Raw genomic sequence first — 11,911 nt, 5'->3', positions numbered from 1 at the left:
ATTTCCACAAGAGAAAAGCAGAAGTGGTGGTGTTTGTTTTTTTTTCCTCCGTAAGCCCTTACCCCAGGGAGGAATTTCTCCATCTGGCCACCCAATTCCCCCCCTCCCACCACCTGGAAGCCAAATCTCAGTTTGCTGAAAGGTGCCTCCCCTTCCTCTCACCCCTTCGGGGAGGGGGGATGACCTGAATTAAAACTCCAGTTGTTTTCCACATGGGAAGGCTGCATTGCCGGTGCCAGTGCCGTGTCCCGCAGCCTTGGACACGAGCACAGCAGAGGGGAGCTGCTGCAGGGACGAGCAGCAGGTCGGGGCGCTGGATGTCCCCCACGGGTGGGCAAGCATCGTCGCACCATCACGGTCCCCGTCCTTAAACCATCCAGGGCTCGCTCCCACCTGCTCCCTCTGCGCTGGCGTTGTGACTTTAAAGTTCCCTCCGCATAAAGGAAAAGAGGGAGGAGAAAGGGTTTCATCATCGCTCCCGAGAGCAGACTTATAAAAACTTTGCGCTCAGGCTGCCTGCCTCACTTGCAGGCTTGGAGGATTTTCGGCACAGACCGTGCGTGCTGCCGGCGGTGGGACAGGCCGGAGAGGGACGGGACCCCACGCGCAGCCCAGCTATTTGGGGCTCCCTGGGAAGCCCCCACAATGGGAGTCCACCCCGAAGCTGGCAAGTCCCCAGTTGATGTCCCCAAAAACTCTGGCACCTGCTCCCGGAGTATCTTCTGCAACATCAAGGTAAGGAGCGGTGCCCTGGCAGGGATGCGCTGATTCCCCGCCGCGGAGGGAGGAGGAAGAGGATGCTGGTGTGGCGAGCAACCCCAGCCCAGGGGTCCCCACATCCCCAACACAAACCGCCAGCGAAATGAAGGGTGTTTGCTAAGATGCAGAATTTGAAACTCAGCTCCTCGGGCAGTCCTGGGTAACGCCGCTGAGGTCTGTCCCGCTCAGCCCACGGGAAGGGCTGGGAGGCTCGGTGGGTTTCAGAGTGGTACCCTGCACATCGCGCGGGTGTTACGTCCTGTGGAAGCAGCATGGGCAGCTCTCCGTGGGCTGTGGAGCTTACCCACGGTGTCCGGTACACAGTGTGCTGCCGCTTAGGGAATGATTAACCACATCCTGGTGCGAAAAGAAAACACTGCCCTATAATGACACTGATTTGCTTTAAAAACCTTGGTGAGCAGGGCATTTTGAGTGACAGAAACAAAATCTCAGCGGGTTGAAGTGGGTTTTCTGGTCTCGGCTGCCCAGTTACTCACCTGCCCCTACTAGCAAGATGAGAGCTGTCATCCTAAAGCCAGTCCCTGCCTGAGCTTCAGGCTCTTGAGCTGCCTGCCCGCGTGAGAAAACACCAGCCGTGCTGGCCGCCTCTGGCATTTTAAACCCTGCTAACCATCCCACTTTTACGCCACCCCTCACCCCATTGTTTTTTGGACCATTTTTGGATGGGCACCGAGGCTGCTGCACATGCTGGTTCCCGTCCCCGGGACCTCTGCCTGCCTTCGCCAGGGTTTCCCTGGGGCGGGGGGGGGGGATTTTCGTGCCTCGCTCCGCAGCACGTCCACACATTGGCATCCAAAGCAGCCGGGTGCAGTTTTGGGGGACAACGGCTCCCAGCAGCAGCTGCCCATGGGCAGAGCAGCTTTGGGCGCGTGAGGGGGGCCACCGGCTGGCAGGACCCCACCTTGCACTGGCGTTGCGGGTCGTGCGTGGGGCTGAGGTGTGATTTCCCACTAGTGTTATTGAATATCAGAGTGTGTTTTTGGGACGACAGCAGCGCTGCAAGGAGGCATTTGTCAGCACTTACCAGCTAAGCGTGTTTTCGGGAGCGTGCAGCATTGTGGTCCAGGATGGGTTTGGGTTTTATTTGCCACCCATCTTCCCTCCCCCCGCATGGAGGCTGGTCCTGCCTGCTCCTCTTTGGGCTGTGCTTGCTTGGGATCAGTTTCTGGGGAGCAAACGTTGGTTTCTGAGGAGCTTGCTCCCCAGGCTGGCCCCCCGCATCTCTGCAGGTGTGCTGTGGGGTGCCGTGGGGCTGTTCCAAACAGGCTGCTCTCTGGAGCAGCATGGTGGGTTGAACAGAAAAGCTTTGGGCTTGCTGGGGCCAGCAGGTGAGGGCTCCCAGGGACAGAGTCATCATCCCAGATGATGTCTTCCAGTCCTGCATCCCTGGAGGTCCCCACTGCCTGGGCTGGGCTGTTCCAGCAGGTGACCCGATGGCCCCTTCTGGCTGCAAGCCCCAGGAGGAAGAGCTCGAGATGACCCTGGGTAATTTAGAGCTGCCTCTGGAGGGGACTGGTGACCTGACCCTCCTCTGGTAGAGGTGCAGAAGGTGGCCCTAACCCCCTCCAGGCTGCTCCGATAATGACCGTGGCTTGGGGTGAGTAACGTCACCCAAAACCAGCGCTCTTCTTGCAGTTCATGCTCTTTTCTGGAAATATGCACAGCTCCCTTCAGCCTCCTGGAACTGAAAAAACATTGCCAAACTCGATGGTTTTTGGAGGGAGAGGTGGGGCTGCAGCACCCAGTGTGGCAGCCGTGCGTGGGACCACGTGCAGAGTGACCCCAGGAGCAGGAGATGCCACCACAGACCCCCCACCTCCTGCCTGCCCTGGCTGGTGCGAATGCAGCTGCACTGAGGGAAAACCAGCACGGGAAAAGAAGCGCTTTTGTTTTAAAAAGTCAACAGGGTTTTTTTCTAAATCAAGGGAAACCAGCCCTCAGTTAGCGTGGCCCAACACCGGCACTGTGTGAGCACACCAAGGAACAGTTTGAGCTCTATCAAAACATGCTTGTTGGCATCAGAAGGATGATAGGTACCAAGTGGGATGGTGGGGAGTCAGGACACCCATCCCTTGGGTGAAAAGTTCTTGCTTTTAGGAGAAAATGTATATAAATTGATAGGCAATGACACCCCCCACCCTTTCCTGACCTCTTCACTCTCCCTGTGCCGTGACATTTCTGTAAAAAACATATATACGTTAGAAAAATAAACTGCTTCAAGGTAGGAAAGCACTAGCCTGTGTGCAGTTGTCAATCCTCTCAGCCCCCAAAAATTAGTAGAAAAGCAAAGTGTCACAACTGAATTTCCAGGCTTGGGATGTTCTTTTGTTGTGAATGGGTTGTCAGAGGGCATGGCGTACAGTAAGCATCGCAGTTTATATGGCTTTATAGCTCTTGTTTGTACAAGAAGCTATTGGTGCTGTGAATAATGTATTATACAAAGTTTTTATCCAGCACCTAATTTTGTGGGAAGCTGCTGGCATCATCTCACACAGAGAAAAGTATTATGAAGGGGTTTAATTAACTAGATGCAGCATCCTCCTATAAGCGATGGTAATTTCTTGACGGGGATAGTATTTCCAACACAAAAAATCCCCTAGCTGTAGCAGGCTCCAAGTCCTCGTCACAAAGCTCACATTTATTCCCTAAGGCTCACATACCACGGTCATTTTCAGAGTGCCTTTTGCAGGGCTGGGGCCAAAAATAACAAATTATTTTTTCTGTGCAAACCGCCTTGCTCCTCCATATTCCCCGCGACGGCAGACCACCACCTCCCCGCACCGGTTCCCATCGCTCTCGGGGTGTTTTTCAGCACCGGCCGCTTTGCTGCTGATGTTCAGAGGTACGGGAGCGTGATGGGCATCAGAGAGGGAAAGGTCCTGGTGGGAAGCAGCGGTTTGAATGGTTCTGCAGGGATTTGAAGAGCGGGATGGGGACGGCAGCTCTGGGGATGGATGGTACGGAGGCGCTGCTGGGGATGCAGCAGGACCGGTGCAGAAGCAGGGAGGGAGGCGATGCCCTGTGGATGTGGCCACTGGCTCATACCCATGCTCTGACACAGCGGGCGTTTACAGCTGATCTCTGCACCCTATGGGTACGTGGTTGGTGGCGGTTCCTCGTTGCTGCTGTGGAAGTTACTCCCTGTTATATGTGGGTACTAACGACTGTAGCTAATTCTGCAATTACACCAAACGACACCAAGGCTCCGTTTGCACTGATATTTAAGGGGACTGCCCGGCTCTGATATCAGCTACCATATCTCATAGCTGGAACCACTGCGGTTATGTTTTTGGGTGCCCTCTCGGACGTGGCAGGGTTGCTTGAACCCCTCCAGAAGCTGGCTTTTTGTCTTGAATCACCTTGAAGAGAGAAAGCAGAGTGCAAAAGGCCTTCAGTTTTGGGGCTGGGAGGTTGCTGCTGAGCACTGTCCCCTACGAGAAGCCTAGAGCATCTCGGTAATCCCATAGCGGTGGTGGAGATGGGTGATGATGAGCAAGGACAGACCCCTACTTTGAAGTTCAGCAGAGCTTCTGGCAGTGCTGACTGGCACTGGGATTTTGGGGGCTGGCAGCTGTGCCGCTTGGCAAATGCGGGATGAGGCCAACCCTCAGGGGGATGCCAGCACCTGGTGGCACTGGGGACACCGAGGACCTCACAGCCTGAAGGAGCAAAACAAGTTCGAAAGGTGGAGGAGAAGTGAATGGTTAGTCTTTTTGATACCTGTACATGGCCATGGACCCCATCAATGTCCCCTGGTCCAGAGTCCTCACCGCTGTCTCCAATCATCATGCCCGTGCCTATCTTGCCCTTCCAGACATCCGCTGAAAAAGGATTATTTCAAAGGTGTTACCTATGTGCAGTGCCTCAGATGTTTTGGCTTCTTCACCTTTATTGTCTCTTTCGCGGTTTTGTGCTATTTTAATTGATAGCTAATTGCTTGTTCAGGATCCCCAGAAACATGACAAGGAGAGCTTTATCTCGTTACTTAGCCGAGTTGGACGGGTTTCAGCTGGAAGAGTGCAGGGGAGCAGCGTTGGGCTCTTACCCTGTGGACTGCCTGATGCGGAAAAGGAAGCAGGAGGAGAACGGAGTTCTTGTCACTTGTATGTCAGCTGGAGAAAGTCCAGGGGGAGACTTAAAAGCTTTCGGGGCAGATTTAAATCGGGTGCTATATTGGAGCAGTCTCAGCATAAACCTGCCAGGTGCGGGGCAGGGAGGGGGTGGTATGGAAGGGTGTAGGAGAGGGGACAGCAAGGTCAGGAGGGGTCTGTAGGCTCTGGGAGTGTGATAAAGCTTTAAAGCATCCCAGCATGAAGATGTTGGCCATTGCACGTCGCGTGCCCCCAGGAGTGGGGAGCTAAGGATGCCTTCTGCAGAAGAAAAGGGGGCTGTGCCTTGGGGGTCTGAGGTCCCAACAGCATCAGGGCAAGGGTTTTGTTCCTTCCTTTAAAGAGGCTAAAGGAATTTGCTGAGAGGAGTGTGTTCCAGAAGCCTGGAGATGTAACAGTTGTGCTCTTGTATCCTGTCGGAAAAGATTATGAATTGCTTTATTTACCTGTTAGCAAGAATAGGAGATTCATAAAGTCGTATGTCTGAAGACAGCACGGCTGTAGGTTTGGAGAGGGAAGCACCGCAAGAAGAAAGTCATTGTTAATTAGGACCATTGGTTTAAGCAAGAAAATCAAAGAATATTCCAATATTGGACAGTGTGCAAGGAGAGATGGCGCATTGGATGAGCTTTTGTAGCAAAGAAGCAAGCAAGGTCCTTAGGACAAGTGGGGTGGCATGGGGAGAAGGACCCACCGTGCCTGGGGTCGCCCAGCATTCGTGGTGATGGTACTGGCAACGGAAAGCAAAGGCTGGGTTTGGATGGATCCGACACTGCGTCTATGTCTGGTGTTGGTGGGATCAGGCTTCCAAAGGGAAGAGCTGCCTGGCCTTCACCAGCAACACCAGCAGCAGGGTCAGGAAAAGGATGGGGAAGAGCCAGATGGTAAAATGAGTTGGAACGTTTAATGGGATCAAGGTCTAGGAGACATGAAACAAGATAATTTTATGAGGGGTGAGGTGGTTTAGTGCCCAAACACAACCAAGGAGTGGTCAGCGCAGATAAGATTATCACGAGCAAAATGGGAGAGGAGTGTTGCTGATAGGGAGCACGAGGCACGGCCAGGGCTGCAGGCATGTGAGAGGAGTGTTTACACACGCTTGTGGGTCAGGGAAAACGAAGCCAAGCTGAAGCTACCTTCCAGGAAATCATGATCGGATCCTGATGCACCGTAAAGAGGAGAGACCTTGGGAAATAATGAAGGAGCGAAGGCTCAACCACACAGCCTACCTGCGTGCTCGGTCTGGTTGCAGGGAAAAAAGACGTCTGCTTAACAATACGCATCGTATTTTGCGGGCAGGAGTATTTTCTCAGCAGCGGCTTGGGAAGCAGCAAACCCTTGCAGCTCACGCGCTGAGGGTCTGGTCTGGGGAACCCTCCCCAGCCAAAAACCTCCTTTCTTTCTGACACCTGCAATGCGCACCTGCACGTTAAGGCAGGGATGTGTTTTTATGTCGCCCGGAGCACTCCCTCTGCAGCAACCGAGCAAAGCAGGGCTCACACGGACCTCGCAAGGGCGTCGGGGTACGATGCAGGGAAATCCCACGTGTACATTCGCTGCAAAAAGAGCAAACGTTGTCTCTGCACTTGACAACTGGGGGTTGTAAAGCGTGGATTACTCAGCAGTAGACAGTCACCATTGCAACTAATAATCTGGGTAGCAGCGTGCTTCAGACAATCCCTAAGCATTTTTATTTTTTTATTAGTTTATTTTTTGCAATGGAAATAAAATTTAGGAGCCAACTTCTGCTGTTGGACCATGCCCAGTCTCAGAGGTTTTGTGCTAAGGGACATGCTGCATGGCAGGTATTTGGTTCCTTCTGTGGAAATGTTGGTTGTTTTTTTTTTAACATCTTTCATGGTGCTTTTTGATATATAAATCTAGGCAGCTGCATGTAGGAAAGAGGTGCCAAGGAGGGATGTATTTCCCCACACGTGTCCATATACTTTTCATTTCCAGCCAATATATTTCTTTTGGACTGAGTGATCTCGGCTGTTATGCTGCAGGAGGATCTCTTAGTGTAGTGAGTGTTGATCATATACAAGCTCTAAAACAAACAATCTGTCTTCTCCCTGCCTATTAAACTTTTGGGGATATTCTTATTACTTCCTGAAGTTCCCCCCCTCCCCTTTCTTGCAGAGGGAAAGAGCTAACAGAGCATCCTTACTCCTAGTCCTTTCCACGCGTTTACTCCAGCCAGATTCATTTCGCACTTTCCTGCAACGACTGCTCTTGGCCATGTCCTAGCTCGGTGTCATCATTCTGCTGGGAGCGGTTTGATAAGTTCTGCGAGGATCTCCTCTCCTCTTTACAGCTCCCCAGGCAGCTCTTGCGTCCATCGAACGAATTAAGCCCCGGCTCTTCCCATCCACGCTGCCCTGGGAAGGCTGTTGGGCACGGGGGTGAGCACCGATGCGTGCACGTGAGAGCTGGAGCCAGGAGCTGCCGAGGCTCTGTCCTCGCAGGGTGAGCTGCACCCAACGCCTCCACCACCGCGTGAAGCTGTGGAAGGGGAGCAAGGAATTAACCCTTAACTCACCCCTCCAGGTGGCAGAGAGGAAGGGGCAGTGGCCGTGCCGTGCGTAGCAGCATCTTCCCAAGCCCTCTGTCCCTGCAGGACAGAGCCAGGCTCCCGCCGGGAGAAGTCTCCTGGATGCTCCATAGAGGCAGTTCACTCCATTGAAATAAAAAGTAACCTTGTATTTTTTTACCTGGCCTTGACTCTGACCCATGTCCAACACATGCATGCTGAGGTTATCAAGAATTTTGTGTTTGGAGGGGTTTTTTTTTCTTATTTAACTTAACTTGCCAAGCATTTTATTGCCTGCCGTGGTGACCAAGGGATGCTGCCCCCTCTTACAAAACTGTCCACCTTTCATAATAGGCTTTTCTAAAGTCCAGTCTCTGTGTACCTGTTTAAGGCCAGTGACAGTGCTGACAGTGTGTTATCTTACATAAACAATATGGGAAGAGACACGAGATAAGGCAACACAGCTTAGCCAACCCCGTATGTGACGTGGGGTAGTGCAAGCGCTGGCTGCCTACCAGCACTGCCCGCAGCAGCGGCTGCTCCCAGTGCACGCATCCAGCCCTGGGAGGAGCAACCTCCCTCTGCCCCCAAGGACGCCCACCTCAAGGATGGGTTTGCTCCCTGTCTCTGGCTTCCTCATCCTTGCCTGCTTCATGGGTTCAGCACGAGGCTGGGAGCCCCCTTTCTCCTCCCAGAGCCTTATTTCATCCCCTGTGAGCTTCGGGGAAGTGGAAAGGGTGCGAGTGGGTCTTCTGAGGTGGCTGCAAGGGCTGAAACACCGTCTCAGATATCTCCTAGGAGTGCACCAGCTGCCGCGGCCATACCTGGCATCCCATGGGGACGTCTTGCTGCCAGTGTAGGATCTCAGCCTTGCTGCCACATCCTCATGCCTGGGGGCTGCCTGCAGCCCAGCCTGCCCGCTCCTCAGCCCACCAGCCCTCCAGGTTGAGTATTTGTTGAACACGTCTCCTCTGAAGGAGGTTTGGGTTGGGATTGACTGGATAGCTGCCAGCTCTCTGCTTTGAACCTGAGAAGCGTTGTCCAGACCACGGAGGGACCAGTCCCCTCCCTTCCCCGCAATGCGGTGGGTTTCTCTTCCTTCCAAAAAAGCATTGCCCTGGGAGGTGCTAGTCCCCGCGAACTGGGTGGGGGGGAGCAGCGTGCCTGCGAGGGACCTTCCCCCAGGCGTTTGCTTCCCTTTAAAATGAAGTTCTGCTTGGCAAGGAGTCAAGTGTCTTGTGTAAACAGCCTGGAGTCAGGATCGCTCAGGCGCTCTGAAGGAAGCGTAGGGATGATTAGGAGGGGATGGGGGTGTGTGTGTGTGTGTGTGTTTGTGTTTGTGCCGGTGCATGTGAGTGCACGCCTTTGGCTTTTCCGTGCTGCTCCCTGGCTGCCTGTGATTGCTGCTTGCCTGCAGCTCCAAAAATACACCAGGCTCTGATGGGAGCATCTGCTCCGGTGGGCCAGCACTACATATGCAGAGGAGTGTCCCCAACTCCTTCACCTCCCACCATGCCCTCGCCTTCGGTGCCGTTGTGCCTGCTTTGTGTCAGCAAAGTCTCCCTTCAAATGACCGTGGCTCTTCTTTAAAACCTCCTTCTTTGTTAAGTGTAATGTAAGATGGATGATGTCTGGCTCTGTCCTCTCCTGGGGTTGCTCAGCGGGTGCGCGGGGCCAGGGCAGCACATCTGGTGCTCTCTGCAGCTGGAAGGGACCGGGTCAGTGCTAGTTTCCATGGACCGGCAGATTGTGGGTGGTCAATGTGAACGTGTGGGGATGGGGACCCATGGGGAGAGGGACAGGGATGGGAGACACCTGTGAGGAGCTGCGAGGCGACATGGGAGAGTGGTGCCCTTCATCTCCTCCAGCTTCGGAGTTCTGCTCTTCCCAACTGGAGCATCTTGGCTGGTGCCAAGGTCAGGCGGTACACGGGCTCCTTTTGGGGGGAGCCCTGCAAGTAAGCCCCTCTCCCAGCTATTCGCACTCAGAGCCTTCAAGGTTTGGGCTGTCATTATTTTAATTAGAACTGAATCTGCTGAATGCAGGGGAAGTCTTAAATCAGGCACATCTCTTACCTCCGGACAGTCAAAGCGCATCTGGCAAAGCCAAGCTCCAGCTGCACAAGTCCTGGAGCAAAGGCTGTTTTGCTTTGCTCCGACTGTTTTGGGTGGCAGCTTCTTCCCAAGCAAAAAAACCCAAACAAACAAACAAAAATCTCCTCTGCCCTTCCCCTCCCATCCTCCGGGCTCTCCACATCCGAGGGATGAGGCTGCTGTGTGGCTTCAGCACCAGCAGCACCTTGAGGCAGGGTCGGGTCCCCTGAGCATCCCTCCTTTTCTTCTGCCTTCCCTGCTCACCCTGCTTACAGGAGCCTGACTAGAAGGACTCATGGGCTGGGGGGAGCAGTCACACCCCAAAGTCTTTCTCTCCCCTCGTCAGTTCTCCAGCTGCATTTCCCCCACCTTGCCCTCCCTCAGGGCAGGCAGCCCCAGCTCGCTCCCAGGCATCTCGGGATCCACAGCCCCGGTTTGTCCATCCCCAGGTTACCACCAATGCATAAACCCATGTCGGGCCATCTCCTGCCAGCTCTGCCTTTTCCTGCCTGCCCTCTCTGACCACAGCTTGTCCCTCTCGCCTCCCGCCCTCCATCCTCTCACGAAGCACAGCCAGCGCTGGTTCTCCGCGCTCCTTCCATACCTCGACCTCCTCCCCATCCCCTGCCAACCCCAGCGTTTCAGGGAGGCAGGCTGCCTCTCCTCCTCATCGTCCCTCCCCGCCAGCATCCTCTCTCTCCACCACACTTCTCATCTCCCCATCTGCCCTGGGACTAGGCTGACATTTGCTGCGCTAAATTCGGCCTCGGTGATCCACCCTCTTCCCTCCCCGTTGGTAAACAGCTTTGCTTCTCCAGCTAACGCCTCGCACCGGGAGAGCTCTCCCTCCAGCTGCTCTGCATCTCCAACCCTCCGCTGTTTAGCCACTGCTTCCTTATTCGAATGGCTTCAATGGGGTCTGGCCAGAGCCGCGGGAACAAAAATTAATGTTCTCTGGCAACAAGATCCCCTCTCCATTTCTCAGCCTCGCAGGAGTCACCTCTCCGCTCCAGACCGACCCGGCAGGACTAATGACACGGTGATCCCAGGTCAGGACTGGGGAAGGTGAAGGTGGTGGATCCAGCTTTCACCCACAGGACCGTGGGCTGGGATGGGCTTTTGAACGTAGGAGTTGATAGCTGGAGGGCATAGAGGTCATTCTGCTTCAAGAGTTTACTTTCAGATGTTTCACTTCCACTTTGTCCATGTCTGGGAGAGTTTCCCATATTACACCCCACGTCGTTGCTCTGCGGCTTTTTGTCAGGGCAAAATCCTGGGAATCCGTCCTCTCCTGCTCAGCTCCCACAGCAGCAGATGCCTGCCTGATGCTAGCCCATCTGCTGACACCCCTCCGAGATGTGGCTGGGGAGTTCATGATGGCAGCTTGTCCCTGTGACCCTTCTTCCCTCTTTTTTCGGTGTTTACCTTTCTCCTTCTACTTTTCTGTGGTCTCCAGGTTGTTCCCAGCCTGCCCTCACACTGCCAGGGCTCCATTTTCTCCTTCTCCTTCATCTCCGTCCTCTTCTCTCATGCTGTCTGTCAGCATCTCTCCCATCTCTCACGCTTTTAGATACCTGGCTGTGTCTCCCGGCTGGTGCTACCCTCCCTCGCAGGAGAAGCTTCCCAAGAAGCCATCTTCTTGCCCATCTTCTTCTCCCCAAATTCTCTCACAATTGCTCGACCTGGCTCCGCATCCTCCTCTGCTCCCCAAAAAGCCACTCTACCCAAAAAGCCACTCTACCCACCTACAGCATTTGCATCCTCCGCATCGGGTGGACAATTTAGTTCTTTTTCTGGGTTTTTTTTTTGTTGGGGTTTTTTTTTTTTTCCCCACCCAATGGGTCAGGGCTTCTGGGTGCCACCAACATTTCAATAAATACTAATAATGAGTATTGCTGCTAGCGAAGGACATAAGGAATTCGTCAGCTCTGCAGTACCTTTGATGCCCCATTTATCATCTCGGGCTTCCCGCTGTTATCTTTGTGGGACACGCTTCCGGTATTCAGCAAATATTTGATTTCCTGTGAATTTAAATAAAAAGACCTTTTCCCTTTTTTTTTTTTTAAATTATTTTAAAATACTTTTGGCACCGCGTGGATGCATTCCTTTCCAAGAAAAATAAAGGAAAACTGTTCTGACTAAATATAGATCAAAAGACACTTGTGAGCTGCCTCTTGCATCCCCGGCTGAGAGTGCTTTCCTCTCCCAGGCCACCCGGGTTCTTTCAACCACGTTTCTGCCCTGCCCCGTAAACTCCCTGTATTCCCTCCTCTGCTCCAGGCAGGCTCTGTCTCCGCTCGGCTCGGTTTCTGGCTCGGCTCGCGGCCTGGCTCCAGGGAAAGATGCTGTTTTTAGAATACTACAGAGGTCTTCCAGTAGTGAGGCTATATTGTGCATAT

The 11,911-nt window shown here is 53.7% G+C and overlaps 1 protein-coding gene across 2 annotated transcripts in view; it reads left to right on the top strand.

The window, feature by feature from the left end:
* Positions 1-508: 508 nt before the first annotated feature.
* Positions 509-11,911, top strand: part of SLCO2A1 (solute carrier organic anion transporter family member 2A1) — a 29,308-nt gene continuing 17,905 nt past the window's right edge. Inside the window, exon 1 of one of the 2 annotated variants that reach the window (XM_054835762.1) lies at positions 509-735. In XM_054835762.1, coding sequence (XP_054691737.1) covers positions 646-735 — 90 coding nt within the window. In that variant the 5' untranslated portion in view covers positions 509-645. The remainder of the gene's footprint in view (positions 736-11,911) is intronic. The other variant, XM_054835761.1, reaches the window with a different exon arrangement.

Source organism: Grus americana, chromosome 9 (assembly GCF_028858705.1).
Source record: "Grus americana isolate bGruAme1 chromosome 9, bGruAme1.mat, whole genome shotgun sequence".
Lineage (NCBI taxonomy): Eukaryota > Metazoa > Chordata > Aves > Gruiformes > Gruidae > Grus > Grus americana.
This window is presented reverse-complemented; position numbering and strand designations above follow the sequence as displayed.